The 23,153-nt window shown below is 38.9% G+C and overlaps 1 protein-coding gene across 6 annotated transcripts in view; it reads left to right on the top strand.

The window, feature by feature from the left end:
- DST (dystonin) overlaps window positions 1-23,153 on the top strand; it is a 435,613-nt gene that overhangs the window by 24,542 nt on the left and 387,918 nt on the right. For all 6 annotated transcript variants that reach the window (XM_081294333.1, XM_081294339.1, XM_081294338.1 and 3 more), the window contains exon 3: window positions 20,839-21,039. In XM_081294333.1, coding sequence (XP_081150459.1) covers window positions 20,839-21,039 — 201 coding nt within the window. The remainder of the gene's footprint in view (window positions 1-20,838; window positions 21,040-23,153) is intronic.

Raw genomic sequence — 23,153 nt, 5'->3', positions numbered from 1 at the left:
TTGGAAAATTTGTATTTATTCCTGCCTCAGGAAATTATATCCTCCTTCAGGAAATGACGATAGTAGAGATGAGGGGGAATCAAAGGGATTAATAAGGGATGCTAAAAATAGATATATTGGTAGGTGAGATGTCCTGAAAGCAGAGGATTAAATTGAGGGGTTTGAGGGAAATAAAAAGCTATTTCCATGATGCTTCCACCTGGAAAGTATAAATATAAATAGTTTGGGATTATGTTAGCTTGGGTGTTTTCCCATTTTGAGCTGCTGGAAATTTTTTAATTGGCAATCTGTGTTTGGATGACAAAGGGAGGAATTTAGAATTCTTTGGAACCTCTTTAGCCACCAACAATATTTGGTACCATATAAATATTGCAGTTCCTTATTACTGCTTCACTAATGTGACCTGCCTAAAATATATCTTATTTTATTTATGTATTTTGTGCCTCTAGTGTAGGTATTTTAGAAGAAAGTTTCCTCTTTTTATTGATGTATGAAATTATATTTAGTCAATAACAGGATGATGGCCAGCGTCTTATTGAGGGGTTCTTCTTCCTGCTGACAAGGGTATAAGCTATCCTAAAACTTAGTCTTAAATAATTAATGAATAACGAAACACAAATGGCCAGAAATATATTTCTAAAAGCGAAGCCCCTGATAGATCTAGTCCATATGGGTTCTGGAGATAGACAAAGAATAAATGGCTCTTGTGGTTTATGTAAGGGGGTACATCAAAGGCAGGGATAAGGTTTCAAGGGCAGAGTCTTGCTTTATGATGTCTAGCAGTCTGCAGGTTGATTGGCATCTTCTCAGGTCACACCCATCTCAGGTGCTGTGTGAGATCTCTAGCAGAGCTTGAGGGGGAAGTTCACCTGCATCAGGCGATCAGTCCCTGTGGGGGTGCCCCCGGGGGGGGGGCTCCCAATGCCAGACTTTTCCCCTCATTAGGCTACAATGTGCCACATAGTCCACACATAGCCTATGGATGGCCCGTGACAAGTCAATACTAAGAAGGCTTATTCTTACTTGTAATTAGTGTGAATCCCCTCTGTCCCAAAGAGCTTGTTTCTGTCTGCTTTTGTGCTGTAGGGGGTGTGGTACAGGATGGAGGTGGAGGGAAATAGGCCTTAGGGTTTCTCCAGCCAGAGTGTTCTTTCCAGGGTGATGCTTCTCCCTTCCAAAAGAGGCACAAACTAGAACCACAGCCACTTCTTTTCCTTGAACTAAATGTACATTAGATCCCAGTCGGAGGTGTAGCAGTATAGAGCTTAGCCAATGCTCCAAAACCATGGTGCCGAGGGTAGGGTAGGGTAGGATGAGGAGCTAGGCCAGGTCTTAAGGCCCAGACTCTTGGGTCTTTTTTAACTTGTTTGTGTTTTTCCTCTACTTTTTAAGCTGAGGAGCTCGCATTTTGTCTCTCTCTCCCAGATTTTGCATCCTGTGATGGTCACTGATTTTTTTATATTTTCCCCATTTCTGCCAATCTCTGCCAAGGGTAGGGTGAACTCTGACTCCTGACAACTGGTTTTGGGACTTCCACGGTCCTGAATGAGAAAGGAATACTCTTCCTATTAAATGCTATTAAATATATATATATATATATATATATATATATATATATATATATATATATTTAGAGAGAGAGAGAGGGAGAGTGTGTGTGTGTGTGTTTGTGTGTGTGTGTATGTATGTGTGTGTGTGTGTGTGTGTGAGAGAGAGAGACTGACTGTGACCTATTGGCCTAGCATTATTATGCTAAGAAAACATTTTTGAAATAGCTGACCATGAAGGTGCCCAAATTGATTATCCTTAATCCCTGTGAAAAAGAAAGCAAACACTAATGCAATGTCAGCCAATTCAAAGCAAAGTTTAGTGTGAAATGGAATGTCCAGGTCCTCCTCCTCCTCCTCTTCCCCCTCCTCCCTTATTAAATTAAGGAAATACTTTCATTTATTTATTTTTGTAATGGGGATTGAACTAGGGGAACTTTACCACTAGGCTACTTTCCCAGACCTTTTTATTTTTTATTTTGAGGCAGAGTCTTACAAAATTGCTCAGGGCCTTGCTAATTTTGCTGCCCCGAGTTTGTGATCTTGCTGCCTCAGCCTCCTGAGTCACCAGGATTACAGGCATGCACCACTTCGCCTGACATGGAAATACTTTTTTTAAAGCAAGCATTTGTAATATAAACTTTTCTTTTATCTCAAATGGTCATATATAGAACTTGGTGGACCCCTCCTTGCTTCTGTTTCTCACAATGCTATTAGAAATGTCTAGTTTTCATTCATTTGCTGGAGGTGTTTTAACTATAAATAGGTAAGCTGAATTAAGTCTATTTCCATAGTGAAAGAAAGTAGCCTCTCATTCAAGTCTATTTTGATTTTTGGCTGTGAACTAGAAGTTCTTAGGAACATTTTAGAATACAAAAAAGAGGATGAGAAGCCAGGTGTGATGGCACATGCCAGTAGTCCCTGATATACAGGAGTATGAGAGGATCACTTGAGTCCATGAGTTTGGGACCAGCCTGGGTAATATAATGGGACCCCATTCTCAAAAACAAGCAAACACACACACACACACACACACACACACACACACACACACACACCTGGAAGATGAGAGACCTTTCCTGTAATGTGGGAAAAAAAACATACTTCTGGTAATTAAGTTAAAATAAGCCACATATATGTTTGAAAATTAGAAAAGCTGAACTGTATATTTTTTTAGTGCCAAAAATATATAAAATACTCTAGAATATCTCTACATATATTTCATTTATTGCTTTAGTAAGATTTACTCTACCATAAAAGAAACCTAAGATGATCAAACCTGAGAAGAAAACTGTACAAATTGTGTCAGCAAGGTAGTATCTGAGATTTTTCTTATTTATCTCTGGACACATAATAACTGGATTATGTGTATCTGTATATGCAAGCATATAGAAATACAAATATAAACATATGTAAACTGAGTCTCCATCCAATGATGATTTGGAGGGAACTGGCTGGGGAGAGCCAGTCATATGCATATCTTTCTATCTCCACATTTGGTGATATCACAGCTATGACAGAAGTATGTATATCATGGATATTAGCAAGCACTATTAATTTTACATGTCAATTTGGCTAGACCTTTGGATGCCCAGATAGTTGATCCAACATTATTCTGGGTGTTTCTGTGACAGTACTTTTGGATTCGATTGACATTTAAATTGGTTGACTTGGTAAAGCAGATTATCTTTCACGATGGTGGGGTTCTCCTCCAATCACTTGAAGGCATGAATAGAACAAAAGACTGATGGCTCCTTCCATCTGCTGCTGAGTAAGAGATAATTCTTTATCTGACCATCCTATCTTCAGGTGGACTGGAGAACTGGCTCATCCTGTCCAGTAGCCTTTGAACTAAAACTTTGGCTCTCCTTAGATCTCCTTCATTACTGCCCCACCCAACAGGTTTGGACTTTGCAGACTCCATAACCATTTGAGCCAGTTTCTTAAAATAAGATTTCATTTCTGTCTGTCCATCTGTCTGACTCTCTTACATTGGTTCTGTTTCTCTGGAAAACTGTGACTAAAATAGCCTACATTGGGGATTTTTGTTTGTTTTTTCAAAGAGCTGGTTTAACAGTATGTTGGGGGAAAGAATAGTTTAGTAGATGATGTTACCTACTTGGGAACAAATATAGTATAGTAAAACATTAATTTTAGATGAATTGAAAAGATGCATATAATTAGTGGATTATAAATATCCAGTTAAAGGACTTAAAGGGATAGAAGGAGACAGAGGAGAATATTTTAAAATTTCCAGTTGTGAGAAACTTTCTAAGGGGAAAAAAATTTAAAAGTCATAAGGAAAAAGTTGGCAGTATTGAACAAAAGGATTCTAAATTTCTGCATATAAACCAAGGCAAAAATACTTTCTGTACATACAGCAAATTATTTTTTATATTATGTAGTAGAAAAATGAGCAAAGTGTATGACTAGACCATTCAAAGAACAAAGGAGAAAATAGAAATATTAAAATATTTCTGCTAGGCACTGTGTTATGCATTTATAAGTTATCCCCCAGCAGTCTGGGATCCAAGGCAGGAGAATTGCACACTTGAGACTAGCCTCAGTTACTTGTTGAAACCTTAACTGAAAATAACAATTAAAAAGTGCTGGGGACGTAGTTCAGTGGTAAAGTGTCCCTGGGTTCAATACCCAGCATTAACAAAACAACAATCAGCTAATTAAAAAATAAATAAAATTTAAAAAAGGAAAAGACAAAGCTCAAGATCTCTAACTTTACTAATAAATTCAAATTAAAACTAGTTTTTTGCTTGTTAGACTGGGGAGCCACTCCAAATGCATACACCTTTAAATCCTGATGTGCCACGGGGATCTGAAAGATCACTGTAGTCTGGCACATAATGCCATGACTCCAAACTCGGGCTTTTTCCTTGCTGGAATAATAAGATGTGGCCCTGGGAGTGGCCCTAGAAGTAGGTGGCACTCAGGGGGGTTAAGCTACACTCACCTGTTCCTTTGTAATCCTACCCCTTGCCTCATTTGAATGGCATCTTCCCAATAAAAGGTTCAGCACATGCTCCTCATTCTCTCTCCAAGGACCCCTAAGGTCAGAGGAGCTGTCACAGGACCCAAAGAAAAAGGTATTTCTCTGACTCTGTGTGATTATTTCGTGCAGCTCAGTTCACCTGGAGTGACCCTTAGTGTTTAAGTCGTGGAATTCAACAAGCAGATAAAAAGATTTATTCTATCCAGTGACACAACAGCAGATAAAAAGATTTGTTCTATCCAGTGTTGATGTCAATAGGATTAAAAGACACTTTCATACTATTGAAATACTATTTCATGACCCTAGATTTTTAGAGAAAAATTTGGCAGTATCCTTGAAATCTTTTCTATGCCCTGGCAATTCCACTTCTAAGTAAAAAAAGATTTAGTTAAAGATACATCTACATCTTATTTATGCACTGTTTATAATAAGAAACATTTGAAATTTCAATGAGTAGAATAATTAACTGAAGTGTGTGTATCCTTAAACTGGAAATTATTCAGTTGTTATAAAGAAAATACATGTGAAATGCATCTGTATTTTTGATTAATAAAAAGAGCCAAATGTAAAACTTGTTATTTTCATACATCTATAAATATCTCTGTAAGTATAGGAAAAATCAAGATGATATATAACCTCAGTGATTACTCTGGAGGCATATGTATTGGTGTAAAAACAGGGACATTCACACTTACATAAGTAGTTTTAGAAAACTGTTGCAGTTATGGGTGAACTTAAGTTTCTAATTTTCTCAAATTTTTGGACAAATAGATCTTGGAAAAGGAAAAATTAAAATTGAAACATTGGAAATCTACTTTGGGCTAAACATAAGTAAGAATAGTAAAGGACACAGAGATGAAAAAGAGGCACATCACAGCCTTCAGACCCAGGAGTACTTTTTGTATAAATGAAACTGATAAATGTTATAAATTAGCCACACTGAAATAAACTGCACTAAAATCAGTCTATTGGGAAAAGTCAACAGGAATCTTATGATCTAGCCTAAAAAGTTCATAGCTCTTGCCCAAATAACTGCAAGAGAGGCAAAAGACGGTAACAAAATCTTCAAAGCTTTTAGCTCTGGTTCTAGATTGACTAGCATCATCTTAGGGCAAGGAGTCAGTACAAGGTGACTTCTGACATGCAATTTTTGCTGACATCCATGATGAACAGTAAAAGATGTCATAGCCACCCCTATCGTGGATTAGCCACACACATTTCTCAATAACCTCTGATTAACTATCTTTGTTTGGAATCTGGTCCTGTTAGCTCTCCTTTCTCTCTTTACTCAATGTAAATTAGCAAGCAGAAGGTTTTAGGTCATGGATTTTTTTTTTTCTGTCTTGCTGATAAAGTGTGCCTTCAGAGTAAGCAGATTTTGAGAGGATATGTGCTGCCAGAAATGCATTTAAGATTTGAATGCCGACCAAATACACACTCAATCTCTGATGGCAAAGGTTCAGCCCCCAGACTGTGGGCAGGAATGGTCAGTCCTTTCTCCTCTGCAACCTTGGTGGAGGCAGTTGATGTTTCTGTGACATTTCTGGTCAGAGCAATGTGTGCCAGGAGTCTTTGACCATCATTGCTTTTTTAGACTTCCTGTAACAGGCAGTGTTCCTGGGGCTTGATCAGGAGTCTTGGAAAACATCCACCCCTGACTCTTGGCTGGGGGATCAGGAAATGCTGCTACTTTGCTTTTCTTGTTTAGTATTGTTACTCACCTTTGGGACTTGAAATCCTGCCCTTCACTACAACCCCAAACTTAAGATGCTTTTATTAACTTCATACATTGTCAGAGGTGATCTTTAAAATATTTAACAACCAGTAGAAAGTGGGCACTGACCAATCAGAACGAAGGGCTTATCCTGATCAATTTTAGTTGCTAGACCCAGAGGGATTCTGGAGTTCTGGGAGGGAGGCTGCAATAATAGGATGTAGGGGTGCTGGGTTCACTTCCTGTGGCTGCCCAGTTTCTGCTCTGCTTGAACTTATCACCTTGAATTTACCCAGCTTTGAGCATTTGATGCCTAGATCCTCTCATGGCTGGGTGGGCCTATTGGCTCCTGCCTCTATATACTCCTGATCCTAGTTGTGGCTTGCTGCTTCCCCTATGATCTACCTGTCTAGGCTTGAACTAGCCAGGTCCTGCTGCCTTGTAGCTAAACTTGCCTGAGTCACAATAGGGTCAGCCTCACTTTAGGAACTTCTTATGGAAACAGTACCTTCTTAGGATTACATTGGACTGGAAAACCAAGCTATTACTTGAGAATAGCTTACTGAGAACACTCTTGCTGTAGCTATAGCTGTAAGGTTGTTTAACCACATCCTTCATCCTAGCATAAAGTGTTAGCAGTTAAATTTGTATATGTTTAGATCTTTATTTTGTCCTCTGGATCTTCACCCATTGTCTTCTCCTGTGTCTTGTTTCTTATGCTCTGTCTGATAAATTGAATTTTGTCTCTAAAAAACTTTGAATTTATGGTGGGCATTAGAAGGATATTCTGTAAGGATTGCCACTGAAAAAGACCCAGGGACCAGAGGTTAGGACTTCTCTGTAAGTTGCAAATTAGCACAAGCCCCTCCCCGCTTGTTTTCATTCTTCCCTGCCCCTTCTTCACCCTGCCTGCACTTTGTCCTGCACACTCCGAGGGCTGCACAGCCTCACCCGTCTGGGTTGATTTTCCTCCGCGTACTCTTTTGTTTCCCATTGCATCCCTCTTATCACGTCACCTCTCTTATGACTGGTCTTGGTGGCTTTTGCATCGTTTACTATTTGCTTTTTCGGAAATCTTTCTGTCTGGTTGTTATTTGACTCCTCAGAATTTGCCATTGGGAAATTTTAAACGATGCATAAAACATGCTTACTTATTTCATAGTTCCTAGCTTCTCATCTTTATATATATATATATGTGTGTGTGTTCTAAAATTGTGACACTTTTTGTTTGTAGACGTGGCGGCTAGTGAAATTGTCTGTGAGTGGGTATCTCAGGAAAGGGTCTCATGCAAACAGATTGTGCTCACATTTAAAGAATCATCTTTGAGGTCCCATAGTCTGTAATTATGAAGGCTGGGTTGCAGTGCTATTTATAGAGCCTGTCATTGCGCATGACTGTCTGGGCCCCGGGCTGTGGGCCTCGTTGCTGAGAGGAGCTGAGCTCTGGCTGCTGCCAGAGCAGATTGTACTAACTGCTGCTCCTGTTTCTCAGGCATCCTTCCTCACTTGCCCTGCTTAGCTTTGTGTGGCGTTTAGCCTTCCTCTAGAACTCTAGTCTACTGCCTATTTTGCTCTTTCATGTGGCTATTGCTTCTGTATCCTGTTGTGACCTATTTGGGATGTATATACTGCCCCATGTTTTGCCCTTGTTCTCATTTCTTGAATTGATGGATTTGCTGTCCTCTAGAAGCGATTTATTGCTGATTTTTTTCATGACATTGAATGCTAAATATGGTTCCTAAATGTTATTGATGACACTGTGTAGGAAATCAGACTTCATGTTTGTCTCAGGTCAGCTTCTCAGGGAAATAAACTTTGAGATGGAGAGTATGTGCAGATTTGTTGGGGAGTGACCTGCCTAAGAGAATGAGGGAGAAGTTGAATTTCAGTGCATGTGAAGGAAGCCCTGTTGATCCCATGGGAAGTTTCACAGTTGCCTTAACTGAGACAAGCATGCCCCCTTCCCTTGGACCTTTGCTGACTCTGGGGACAGGAATATGACCCTGGCTCAGGCAGTAAACTGTTAGGCTGAAGGCAGTTGTCAGGGCTTCAGCTGAAAGCCAAAAGCTGCCATTCCTCTCAACAGCTGGGGACAGGAGTGTTTGGCTGATGAAGGAGACATCTGGGTGGTACCCCACAGCATCCAATAAAATACTGCTGTCATAGTTTTGCATGTAGTGCAATTTCCACCCTAATTTTAACTTTGTTTTAATACATGTACAATGTTGGTTCTGTACTCTGAGAATCTCTTAAAGGCCAAACATATTTATTTTCTTTTTATGTTTCATTTTAATGAAAAACATGGAGCTGATTAACTCGATCTAAGAAAAAATAGAATAGGCGAATTCAAACAGAATAAGTCCTGCCTTGTTGTACAGCCACTTCTCATAAAAATTCACTGTCATTCAGTAGCTGATGACTTTACCCCTAAAATCCAAAGCTGAAGGTGGGGAGGGCAAAGGATTGAAGCCTATTGTACCCAAAACAGGAGGACTGATAAACTGGTGCAAACTTTTTCTTGATGGTTACAGTCTAAATATAAAAAATCGTCAGGGGATACACATAATCATTATTAGAAAAATAATGCAAGTGCGTGCTTTGGTAGTGTCGTCTATGTGTTTGGTGAAACAACATAACAGATGCTGTTTAATCTGCCTATGAAACTACAAACAGATGGAGTAGACATGGCTGCCAGAGGGAAATTAGACTGACCTTACATTTCACAGACAGGTTGTTGACAGAGAGTACAGATTAGCAGACCAAAACACCAAGTCAAAATTACTTTTCAGTTTATGATAGAAGCAGAGAGAAGCAGTTCAAAGCCCTGCAGGTACTGTAGAACAGGGGTTGGCAACATTTTTCTGGAAAGAGCTGTTTAGTATTTTGACTTTGTAGGCCTTATGATTTCTTTTGCAACTATTCAGTTCTTCTTTTGTAGTGCAGATGTTGTCAGAGATAATATGTAAATGAATGAAACTGGCTATGTTCCAGTGAAACTTTGCAAAAACAGATGGTATATCAGATGTGGCCAGAGAGCTCTAGTTTGCTGACCTCTGAAGGAGACCCAAGGTCAGGCTGCTGAGTTTCATTCTTTGGGCAGATACTTATAAAGTGTTGGGCAAACTTCTAAGTGTCCATTTCCTTGTCTGTAAAACAGGCATTAAAACAATATTCACCTTCTAGGAATATTACAAGAAATAATGAGCTAATGCATACATGATGTTTGGCACTTAGTAAAATGCTTAAGAACTAGAAATTATTATTGTTTATGGAACTGAAAAGAATTAAGAGTGTTGGGTGTAGTTAATGGCTGAACAGTGGTGGAAAAGTATCAGATAAATGAGCTCACATAATGTTTGGCTATGTAATAAGTCGTGTTAGGGGACTGCGTTTTGTCTTAGTTTTGTTTGAGGCCCTGAGAGTTGTTGTCAGAAAGCTGGCATTGCTGGAGAGAGGAATTGGACCCCTACGTGGGACCTACCCAGGAGGTGGCTGTGAAATTTTTTTTTGCCACCAGCTCTGTGGTAGTCTGCTTTGGCTCATGGATATTTGTGTTCTTTTCTAGGCACATGGCCTCACTAATCTTTTAGCTTCTCTTGCAGTTAGTTGATGGCCATGTATCTGAGGTCTACTTAATGAAATGTAAGAAGTAATATGTGCCATTTTCTAAAAAAAAAAAAAAAAAATATTTTTTAGTTGTAGTTGGACACAATTCCTTTATTTTATTTATGTATTTTTATTTGGTGCTGAGGATCAAACCCAGGTTCTCGCATGTGTGAGGTGAGCGCTCTGCCGTTGAGCCACAACCCCAGCCCTAAAGTGTACCATTTATGGGATTGTCTCTTGAAACCATCTACACATAGCCCTGTTGCTTTCCTCCCCTCCACCACCCCCAAGAGGACCCTGAAGACCTAGAGATTCATGGATGGAAAGTGCCTGGTGGATTTTTAATTCAATTAAATATTAATGAAAACAACCCTATGTGACTAGTAGCTGGTGCTACCCTATTAGACAGGTCAGAGTTAGAAACTAGAAAATTTCTCCTAGCGCAGAGTCCCACCCCAAACTTTCTCAAGTCTAGTGAGACTAACTAGGTCACTGGAGAAGCTTGACTTGTTTCCACAAAGTCCACGGGAAAACTAGTGCCAGAACTTGTGTGATAATTCCAAAGGCTAGAGATAGTGACTGGCCAGCTATTTTGATAGTGGAGTAAACAGATGTGGCTGCAATTGGAAAAGTCTAACTTAGAATTTGTTGGGGCAAAGAACGCATGAGTATTTCCTCTGGATTTCTTGGGAGAAAGTGCCTGAAGTCATTTAAAACCCTGTCTGAGAAGAAACCAGAGGAGTGATGTGACCTCATTGGAATGGTACTGTTTTTGTGACTAGAAGTGGCTGGAGCCCTTTTTAATTATCTGAGAACGACTAGAAAAATTATAGGATCTACACAAAATTTTATGTAAGGTTGGGAGAAAACGAAACCCTCATTGTGGATTTGAAAGGTCAACCAGGAGGGAGAATGCAGCTGCTTTCTGAGTGCACCCTGTGATCCCTGCTTTAGCTAATCTAACATTTATAATTAAAAATCACTTTAAGCTCTTTAAAGAAGATGCTATATCTCAAGTATCTTCAAACTAAAAGTCCCCTTTTATACTTTTCCCCATCACCCAACTATGGAGACTACAACCCAGCTCCAACATGTACAATTTTTTATATTTTTATGTATCAGTTAAAATAAATTGAATTTTTAAAAAGTTTGCCAAGACCCACCCTTGAAATTCTGATTCAGCAAGGTGGGATGGGGCTGAGAATTTGCATTTCTAGCAAGTCCTCCAGTGACTACACTCTGAGAAATCCTGCTCTAACACCAGGTCCTGCCCATTTCTGCGTGGTTAGTGAGCAATTTTGATCATAATAACACTGTATCTCATTGTGCTGTGTGCAGAGGGACCCTAAGGATTAGAGCAATTTAGCTCTTATGGTTTTAATAACCCTACATTAAAAGATTGGTTCTGGAAGCCACTCTGTCAGCTGGAGAAAGAAAATAATGTATCTAGAGCTACCTTTCTGTTTTCAGAGAGAATGTATTCCCTGGGGGAAATGGGATAAAATATTACCTTTTTAATATCTTTTCTAATATTTAATCATTCTCAAATCATTCTTGGTACAGATCGTTCCTAGAGGCTCCTAAAGGTATGATGAAGCCAGAAGTTTATTTTGAAAAATTCTAAGGAATTGTGTATTTATTTTAGATAAATTTTCACAAGTTAGTAATATAGTTTTTCTTTTACATTAACTGATATTATATCAATTGCTGCCTAGTTCCTGCTGATCAGAACCTCTGACTGGTAATCAAAGAGCCTGGATTCATTTTAATGTTTGTTTTTAATATTTATTTTTTAGTTTTTTTTTAGGTGGACAATATCTTTATTTTACATTTATGTGGTGCTGAGGATGGAATCCAGTGCCTCACGAATGCTAGGCGAGCACACTACCACTTGAGCCACATCCCCAGCCCCTTTTTTAATGTTTTTAAAATTATGAATGAACTACAACTTAAATGCATTTTTATAAATGGGAATCTTTTAAAATCTCTTGTGATGTCAGTTGTTCCTTCTTGGACATAATACTCTATCTATAGTCCCTCCTACCATGGCATCCCACCCATCCTGTCACGGTTACTGGGTGTTGACACTTGCTGTGTCTATCAGAGCCAGAGCTTCTTCTTTGAGAGTTTGATGGAGAAATACTGAGACTCTGGGCCATAGGATAGAAGCTGAAAAAAGAATGACAGAAGGAGGAAGAAAGGCGGGGGTGGTAAGGAAGGAATGAATTCTGTAGATCATTGCTTATCACACTTTAAAATGTGTGTGTGTGTGTGTGTGTGTGTGTGTGTGTGTGTATGTACAGTCCATTATTGTTATCTAGGGTCACCCTGCCATACAAGAGCACACTGTATCTCACTAGAACTTCTTTCTTCTATCTAACTAACTTACCATTGGTCAGCCATTGGTCCTGCCTTCCTCCATCCCTGCTCCCTGCTACTCTTCCCAGCTTCTACTCTCAACTTCTATGAAATCAGCTTTTTTAGATTCTACATATGAGTGATATCATGTGATGCTTGTCTTCCTGTACCTGGTTTACTTCTCTTAACATAGTGATCTCCGGTTCCATCCATGTTGTTGCAAAAGACGGGATTTCATTCTTTCTTATGGCTGGATAGTATTCCATTATGTATATGTAGCACTCTTTTCTTTATTTATTCATCAATTGATGCATATATGAGTTGTTTTTATCTCTTAACTATTGGAATATATTGCAACAGACATGGGAGTACAAATGTCTTTTTGATATACTGACTTCATATTCCTTGAATATATATATATATATATATATATATATATATACACACACACACACACACACACACACACCCAGTAATGGGATTGCTGGATTATTTTTTTATTTTTTTTTAGGAAACTCCATACCATTTCTCATAATGACTATACTAATTTACATTCTTATTATAGTGTTCAAGAGTTTCCTTTTCTACACATCTCCATATACTCACCAGCACATGTTATCTTCATTCTTTTTTTTCTTTTTTTCCCCCAGTGCTGGGGATTAATCCCAGGTCCTTTCAGATGCTAGGCAAGTGCTCTACCACAGAGCTATATCCCCTGTCCTAGTCTTATTGATAATAACCATTCTTGTGGAGGAGAAGTAAGCAATGTGTATTCTGATGAGCTTTCTAGGTGGTTCAGATGCTTCATAAAGTTTGAAAACCACTGCATCTGGGTAATGCAAACTTCTTCAGTAGGTTGAACAAGATAGAAATAGATTTGTTGCCTGTATAGGTGGGTGAATAGGAGGGGTGACTTCCTTTATGTAGTTATTTAGAGACCTGGGCTGAGGGAGGCACAGCTATCTTCAATGTGTGTTTTTCAAGGTTCCTCTGAGGTCATCTCAGACAAAAGAGGAGAAAAGAATGAAGTGGCTGTGGGAAGTGTTTATCTGCTAGGTCTAGAAAAGGCATATGTCATTCTTTGTCCACATTCCTTTGGCTAGACCTCAGTCACATGACCTTACCTAACTGCAAGGGAGGCTGGGAAATGTAGAGGCAAGCATGAATTTTAGTGAGCAGCTTCTTGAATTTTGGTGAGAGGCAAACCTGAATTTTGGTGAGCAGCCAGCAGTATCTGTCATAAACTCCTTATGTAAATTTCTGAGACTTTCTCTATTTTTCTCTGTTTCTGTGACATTTCCCTATTTTGTTTTGATAAACTCCTTAAACTCCTTTGGAAGAGTAGTGAAACCCATGGACTCTTTCTGAGAATGTTTTTAAATGCATAAAATTAAATATATGTAATCATAAAGGAAACCAATTATATTGAAATATTTTAAATTATTAAAACAATTTTACAGCAATATATACTTCTTTTAAAAAATACTTTTTAAAAAATTGTAGATGGACACAATACCTTTGTTTTATTTATTTACTTTTATGTGGTGCTGCGGATCGAACCCAGTGCCTCACATGTGCTAGGCTAGTCCTCTGCCATTGAGCCACAATCCCAGCCCCAGTATGTACTTCTTAATGCATTAAGTAACAAGATCTAGTGAAAAATTTACTAACTCCTTTGATTCTGAAATAATGAGTATATATGGTGTTTTAAAGATATTTGCAGCCTTTTTAATTTAATATTTAAATATCTGTGATTACTTTTTTGTGGCAAAAGTCACAAGTACTGCTATTAATAACAGACTTATAGCCTATATATAATTGAACTGTATGCTAGATTTCTATTAGAGGCTCATGGAAATAAAGACATATTTTTTTTCCCTGTCCAAGTTCTTTGTATACCCTTATTTGTCTTGAATGTTGTTCACAGACCCAAAGAACTTGCTACACACCTTACTTCTGTTCTGGAATGAGGGAAATCACTGAGTTTTTTTTTTAATGGGATATTATACACTTTAGAAACAACAGGTTGTTGAGCTTCATCTGTATCTGGTAGATTTATATATTGTATAGCTATGTGCCTTAATTTTTCAGTTATGCTAATACCACAAAGACAATTCTATGTAAATGCCCAGTGATCCAATGTGTTCTGTTGTCATCTATTCAGGTGGTTCATCAGTAAACCTGATGATAGTTTGACCTTACATAACAATTCTTACCTGAAAATGTATTTTTGTTCATTTTTGTCTCTCTCAATTTTATTTAAATTGTGTATAGACCTTTTCTTGTTATAATCCGTCAACCTATATTTGTAGCACTTTCCAGTCCTGTGAATATAAATGGACCTCAGGTTCCGAATTCATTACTGTCTTACACTCTCTCTGCATAAAGGCAGAGAAGTGAAGGGCACTAGTTGGCATTAGATAACCTTGGTTCCAATCTGGGTCTTTCTAATCGTCAAGTTCTGGAGCTGGGGATATAGCTCAGTGGAAGAGCTCTTGCTTAGCAAGTATAAAGCTCTGGATTTAATCCCCAGTACTGTTAAAAAAATAAAAATAAAAAAGCTCTAATTACAAGTTCTGTCCTTTGATAGATTACTTAGCCTTGAAAAGCCTCGGTTTGCTTGTCCTGGTAGTAGGTATATTATTAGATGTGACCCAAATGATGCTCAGTAGATAAATGCTATTACTATATATTCTCCTTTTATGCCAGTGTACACAGCCAAACAGCCTGGCTTAGTTTGAGTATTCAATGTCAAAGGAAAATAGCTAACCATCTGAAAGCATAATACAAAGCAAATGCACTGGAGGTTTTTGTTTGGAGGCAAAAATTCTGACGCTGTCTGACTTAAACCAAGGGAGTGTCAATTACAAATGTGTGATAGAACTCACAGTCAAGACTGAACATCTGGTTAAAACAGGCAATACTAGGCAGCCTCAGAAGGTCTTTGCTTTAGCCACTGGAACTAATAAATTCCTGCTGACTTTTTCAGTCTTTTCATGCCTTCATTTAATATTCAGAATCCGAGCACAGAGACTTTAATTTATTGAGTGGGTCCAGGCCCCTACCATGAGCTATATCAGGTTATTAAAAGAGCAGATCTTGACTTAGCTGTGTATCAGGAAATCACAGTGAGATATCACCTCACTCCTGTTAGCATGACAATCATCAAAAAAAAAAAAAAAACCCAAAACAAAACAAAACAAAACAAACAAAAAAACCAAACCAAAACAAAAGATAACAAGTGTTGTCAAGGGTGTGGAGAAATTAGAGCCCTTGTATATACATACACTGTTGGTGGGAGGGTAAGGTAATGCAACCACATGGAAGCAGATTGGAATAGGTGGTTCCTCAAAAAATTAGAAAGAGAATCACTATGTGATCCCATAGTCCCACTTCTGAGTATTAATCCCAAAAAATTAAAATCAGGATCTTGGAAGAGATATATGCTTTCCCATGTTCATTACAGCATTTCTTGAAGTAGCTAAGATATGGAAGCAACCTAATATCAGTAGATGAATGGATAAGGAAAATGTGGCATATACCTACAGTGGAATCCTAACAGCCTTAAAATAAAGAAATCCTGCCATATGCAACATATGAAATTGAGGGACATTATGCTACATACAAAATAACCCAGTCACAAAAAAAGTACTGCATGATTCCACTTATGTGAAATATCTCAAATAATCAAATTCATAGAATCAGAGTGGGGTGGTGGTTATCAGGGGCTGGAGGGAGGTGGAAATGGGAAATTGTTTGTGGCATGTCACGAGGCGTGAGGCAGCCATGGGCTGTGTGTGAGCTATGCGCATTTGAGTATATGAGGGGACTGGACTGATGCTGCTGCTCTGACTGGGCTGTGCCACATGTGTGTCCTTTTTTGCTCGCTCTGCTTATGATCCCCACACAGCACCTGAGATGGGTGTGGCTTTCCAAGATGTCAATCTGCTGACCACAAGACATCATCAAGAAACCCCCTGAAACCCAATCCCTTGCCTTATTTGGGTTGAACTTTCTTGAATGCCTTCCCCTCAATAAATAGGATGGTCTCAGGTGTGCTCTCTCTCTTTGCCTGCCTCTTTGACTCCCTTGTGGAAGCTGAGGTCAAGGAACTGTCACTGAACCTCCAAAAAGGTTTTTCTGTCTCTGTGTGGTTATTTAGTAGCCAGGGAGTGACCTTGATTCAGTTGCATGTCGAGGCAGTGGCAGATGAATATATTTTCTAGAGATCTTCTGTACAATATTGTGCCTCTCCCTGTAGTTAACATTGTGCACCTAATTAAAAATCTAGGAGTATATTTTGTATTAAATGTACTACACACACACACACACACACACAACTGCACATCTTGAGAGATTGTTATTATCCAGCAGATGTGATAAATTGAAGTTTCCTAAAAATGGTAGGTATCCCCTCCTGAGAGACTTCCAAATGTCTGGGACCTAACCATTAAAGAGTATCTAGGCTGGATTAAATGAATAATTGAATAGAGAGAAAAGGACTTCATACTAACACCATCAAATTTTGTTAACAACTGTCAAAGCCTGTAGCACCACCTACTGTTTTAAAATAAAATTTTTAGTAAAATATTTAATTTTTTTTAGTTGTAGATAGATATAATACCTTTATTTATTTTATTTATTTATTTTTGTGTGGTGTTGAGAATTGAACCCAGTACGTCACATGTGCTAGGCAAGCGCTACCACTGAGACATAACCCTAGCCCCTAGTAATATTTTTTTATAGTATTTAAGTTAAGTGCCCCATAGACAAAGAGATATAATCCTGTGCATTGATTTAGGGAAACATAAAGTGTGACTGTCCAATGTTGTTCATAGTATTTGTAATCATAGCTCTGAACTATTGACATGTAAATTGCTGCCACAATATCCAGAAAGTGATGTAGTAATAATATGGAGAATAAGTGATAACTTACTATTTATATGCTATGTACTGTTCTGAGTACCCAATGTAGACTCTACCATTTGAACACCACCATAACACTGTGAGAGAGGTTTCATGTGCATTTTACAAATGAAAACTCTGAGGCAGAGAAGTAACTTAGCCAAGGCCACTCTCTTAGTAAGTAACAGCTGGCATTCAAGCCCAGTGATTTGATACACTGGAGAATAAATGCCTGGGACCCTCTTGAGCAAAGAGCTCTCATCTTGATCAGTGCCTCACAAGTGTCTGTTAGCAAGGCACACAGCAGTGTGACTCATTTTCGTTTTTGCATCTGATTGTGCTCAGTAATGTATTTTATTCACATAAATATACATAGTAATCATAGCCAACACTTATATACACACCAAACATTCTTCTAAGTACTTTACATAAATTAATTAATTTATTCTTTTCAACAATCCTATGAAATACTTTTTTTTTGTAATGGCGACTGAATCCAGGGATGCTTTACCACTGAACTATATCCCCAGCCCTTTTTTAAATTTTATTTTTATTGTAGTGCTGTTGATTGAACCAAGGGACTCATACATGACAGGCTAGCCCTTTACTACTGAGCTACTTCCCCAGCCATCGCCCCCACCAAAACACTTTTTTTTTGAGACAGGGTCTCACTAAGTTGCTTAGAACTTGGGATCCTCCTGCCTCAACCTCCTGAGTTGCTTGGATTACAGCTATGCGCCACCATGCCTGGCTTGAAATACCATTTTTAATTCCCATTTTACAGGTGAGGATAGTTAAGTAACTATCCAAGATTACTCATCTAGTAAATGACAGAGGCAGTAATGTACCCTGATATTCTGGCTATGCTGTTTGTGAACTATACTATAAATGTTTTTAAAAAGTTATTTTAAAATAATACAAGTGTCTTTGATAGAACAGAAATCATAGAGGTCTGCATAGTGGGGCTCAGATCTGGAAAACATTGTGAAGGTGGAATGGAAATGGCTGATGTTCAAGAAAGACCGATTTAAGTTGTTTTAGTATCATAAATAATTCTGCATTGAATGTCTCCCTGGGCATTCCTGGTAAAATTTCTGTAGGGCAGATGGAGTCATGTGGATTCTTTCTCTCCAGAGTGGCTGTAACAACACGTTTTAATCTCTTCTTTTTTTGTCACTTTAAGGGAGTTTTGTGCAATTTTTCTCCTTAAGTGTTGCTAGAATTTGTAGACAACCAAGGACTTTTGGTAATTATTCAAATTAAGTAAAATTTGGTTGCTAATAAGAGACACAGAATTTACATCATTACCATAGAAGTACACTCGACTCACTCGACTACTCTAGAAGCTAGTGTATTATCAAATACTTTGTTCTTTTTACCAGTACACACATTTCTGAACTAGAGAGAATGCGGGGGCTGTGTTTAATAGTGCCATCTAGTGGTTACACTAAGTCCTGGCTCCTGGAGACTTTCAGTCTTCAAAGTGTAGAAATATTACTCCCAGTAGGTCTAATTCAGAAGGGAGGAAAGAGTGTGGGGTGGGGGTGGGATGTCCAGGAACCTGCATATTTAAAAAGCAGCCTGTGTGGTTGTTGGTTCTGACGTTGCTTGGTCTGAATCTGCTCTGTAGCACAGTTTTGCAGTTGCCTCCAGCTGCCTCTTCTTAATCCTCTTCTCCGGCAGCTGCTGTGGCATCTCTTGGGTTATGTGCGAGATGCGGGGATCTTCTGAGACTATTTTGAGTTGAAGAGGACCAGCTGAACTTGCACACAGGAGAATGATGGGAGTTGGCAAATGTATTTGGGATGAGAAGAAAGAGCCCAAATGATGACCTCTGTTTTGCCAAATCTACTTTCGTTTTCTCCTTATTTTTTTTTTTTTTAAGAGAGAGTGAGAGAGGGGAGAGAGAGAGAGAATTTTAATATTTATTTTTCAGTTTTCAGCGGACACAACATCTTTGTTGGTATGTGGTGCTGAGGATCGAACCCGGGCCGCACGCATGCCAGGCGAGTGTGCTACCGCTTGAGCCACATCCCCAGCCCCCGTTTTCTCCTTATTGATTTCTGTTGACCTCAGTGCTACTTTTGACTGTGTGGGTCATCGCTACTCCCTCTGCCTTCATATCTGTTAGCTTGTATCCAGTGTCTCCATAATCAGATGCTAGCACATTTCCCAGGTCCCCCTGTGAATGAAGTCCCCATGAACATGGAAATCTTTCATTATCCCATTGAGTCATGCTCAGGCCTTTTCTTGTAGTATTTATTTCTCTGAAATTCTCAGTCCCCATTTTTATGCCCTCACTTCAACTTTTAAGCATCTTTTAAAATTCAGAAGACTTACAAACTCAAAGAAACCCTTTAGGGAACATTTATTGCTTACTCTCCTCCTCCAATTCCCTACCATGCTTGCCTTATACCCTCATCCTGGTACATCATCAAATAATGTTTCTTTTGTTTTTTAAATAACTTTATTTATTATTTTTTAATGTGGTGCTGAGGATCTAACCCAGTGCCTCACATACGCTAGGCAAGCATTCTACCACTGAGCCACAATCTCAGCCCCCAATAAAGTTTCTTCTTGTAATGTAAATATTCCATTCATCCATCACTTCACTTCACTTCACTTCACTTATTCATTCATTCCTTATGTTGTTTCCCTTGCCTGGAATATAAATTTTATTCATTCTTCAAGTGCCACCCACTCAACTAAGCCAAATGTACACTATTCTTGGCTTCATTCATTGATTCCCCCTCTGTGATCAGCTTGAACTGAGAGTCCTGAATTTCCAGCTTTCACCCTTCTTTATTTCCTGTGTGTTCATGAATTCCATGTTAAATTTCTTCTGCTTCCTGTCAAATTTCAAGCTACATGAGGGCGGAAGCTGTTTTATGTAGTTTTTGATGTTTTCCAGAATTGTTTGCACATTCACAAATGCACAATGTGGCTTAGCTGAACTTGTTTCCATTGTCTAATGAGTTGTCCTTATACTCACCTTACTCAAAGAGAGAAAGAAAATGACCATTTTTTTTTCAAACATCTCTTTTTTGGCCAAATACTATGCTCAGAATTTTACATATACTCTCTTATTTAAAACTTAAAAGCCCTGTGAGTAGAATGTTACTGTCTTATAGGTTGGAACAGTTTAATAAATTGTGTTAACAAGTTGGCATTTGGACCCAGGACCTTCTGACACCAAAACCCATACACCCTTTGCTCCAATGCAAGGCCTTCAGTTTAGTTTTGCATCTTCCTTTTGTGATGTTTTGTGATGATACTCTGCATCTGTACTTTTCCTCCCTGAAAAAGAGTCTGCTGTCAGGAATGAAGAGTGACACTGTATCCAGGAATGGCATTCTGTCCTGCTCCCTATACCCTGCTTCATGCCAAAGTGGAAATACCCTTCCTCACGTGTAGTCTGCTTAATACATAAGTAAAGTAGGGTGTCCACCTGCCTTTAACTTTTTTTACTGGAGTAAGAGCATTTTTTAATGTAGAATAACTCTGGGCTCTGAAGCCCCATGGTGCTTCACAGAGCACCTAGGGATATGCTTGCATGTTCAGCCTCCTACACGCTGACTTAGGGGGTGTGAATGGCCTTGTTGAGCATGGTGACTTTGGAATCTCTTTGTATAACTAGCTCCGGAGAATGTCCAGACTGACAATACGAATCTGGATTTGTTCTGTTGTGTTTTCTGTCACAGGGATTCAGAGCAAGTCCTCGGCACATCAGACGGCGGGTTGCAGCAGCCGCAGCTGCCCGACTGGAAGAAGTGAAGCCCGTGGTGGAAACTCACCATCAGAGTGAGCAAGAAACTTCAGTGAGGAAGCGAAGAATCAAGAAAAATAGCCGAGTCCAACCAGAATTTTACCACTCTGTTCAAGGTGCCTCAACCAGAAGGCCTGTAAGTAGAGAACTGTCCTTTGTAAGAATATTAAATACTACCAAATGGTGTAGTCATTCTCTTGGTTTAAAAAAAAAATTCAGATCAAATAATGGTGTTGTCCTGTTATTTTCTACAAGTGACTGTGTGCTCACATGAATTCCAGCAAGAACGGTGGCTTCTTGAAAGGTGCTAGGCCAGATAGTTTTTGGAAGATGAGAGTTAGTCACTGTCAAGCAGATTGATATGAAAACTGGTGATTTTCCTGCTCCATTGGAGTGGGGGTCTAGAATGAGCACAGGGACTAGAGTGCCAACAAGAGGAGGTGTCCTGATGACATCAGAGCTGGTCAAAGGGCAGCAATAAGGCCAGTCTTATCAGGTGGGGCTGGAGTCTCTTGTGGGCACTGATCCCTGCAGGAGGTGTGTGGGCCCCGGAGGCCTGAGCTCCCCTTTGCAGCCAGCACGGTGACTGTGGCAGTGCCTCTCCAGTGTGGCCTGGAGACTGTTCAAAGTCAGCAGTGCCTTTATTAACTTGGTGCCCTGTGTCTCCACTGGCTGCGGTGCTGCCTTTCCTGGGGAACTCAGGCTCAACTGGAAGCTGATTTCAACATTCTTCTCACTTCCTGAGCACATTGTTCTAGGTGCTGATTGTTTTTCTTGGTGGGGTTCTGGCACGTGGACTTTTAAACCAAAGTTGTGAGAGTTAAGGATTCAGGGCTTGAAAATGCTGTCACTTAAAAACTTAAAAAAAAAAAGTATTACAAGAATGCAATAATTTTGCATTGCTTTGGTGGGGAACTAAATTCCTTTACAGAAAAGGTGGTTGTTATTATTAACCAGTTGCAATGTAAGTACTGTAAAGTGTTGCTGAATGACAGCAACACATTCTAAGAAATGTGTCTTTAATTGATTTTATTGTTTTGCAAATGTAGAATATACTTACACAAACCTAGGTGGTATGGCTTAGGCTTTTTGTTCCAAGGACCAGACTAAATCAAGCAGGAGAGAAAATGATGCAAACAAGAGACTTGATAAACATGATGTCTGAAACTGAGGCTGGCATAACACGGCATACAGGCTTATAGTAAGCTTTGTTTTAATAACTAGAAAGAGGACACTCTTAAATAATGATAAAAAACATAGCATTGTAAACATACAAACCAGTAACATAATCGTGGATTTTCAGTAACAAGCATTATGTACATAATTGTTTGTACTGTGCTTTTGTGTGAACAGCAGTATTTTATACTAGCATCAGAGTTTTTATACTAGCATCACTACAAACACATGAAGAGTGCATTGATCAAGATATTATGATGACTATGATGTCACTAGGTGTTAGGAATTTTCCAGCTCCATTATAATCTAATGGGACTGCTGCATATATTATCTGTCACTGACCTAAATGTCATTATGTAGCATGTGACTATATATTTAGAGATGAAAGTCTTGTCTTTTCTTGATTTAATGAAACAGAGGCCATCTAAGTAGAATTTGGTATCTATACAGAGAAACAGGAAATGGAAAGTTTATTTATTCAATAAATGTATGCTTTTTATACAGGAATAAAGGATATACAAAATATATTAGTAATAATTATTGAGGGCTTGGAGTGTGACAGGCATAATTCTATGTCACTCATTTAACAATCCTACAAGGTCAATGTTGTTATTATTCCCATTTTATGGATAATGAAATTGAGGCTTAAAGAGGGTAAATAATTTGCCTAAGGTGTGACCCAGTTGGTTTGGACAGATTTTAGGGATCCAGGTAGCTTGCTTCCAGATCTCGAGCACTTACGTCTACAGTAATATATAATACATGGTTTCTAGGAGTTCACAGCTGAGTCAGTCAACAGATATGCAAACAAGTATATATAATGCATGTTCTGTGTCATGAGAGTTCTGTTGTAGAGTTTTGCACTAGGTACTGGGAAGCATCTTGGATGGCCAGAAGTAGTTACAACTAAGCAGTCACCTGAGATGAGTACAGAAAGGTAAGAAAAAGTTCATCAAGTGGAAAGTGAAAAGTAGGTGTCTCAAATAAGAAGCACAGAGGCATAAAAGGACATGGCAGACTCAGTAAAAAACTTAGGGGTTGCCGATGAATCTGTATGGGTTAGGTAGGGGCAAA

Source organism: Spermophilus citellus (genome assembly GCF_964194105.1).
Source record: "Spermophilus citellus genome assembly, chromosome: 5".
Classification (NCBI taxonomy): domain Eukaryota; kingdom Metazoa; phylum Chordata; class Mammalia; order Rodentia; family Sciuridae; genus Spermophilus; species Spermophilus citellus.
The sequence above is the reverse complement of the archived record's forward strand: the minus strand, read 5'-3'. Positions and strand labels throughout refer to the sequence as shown.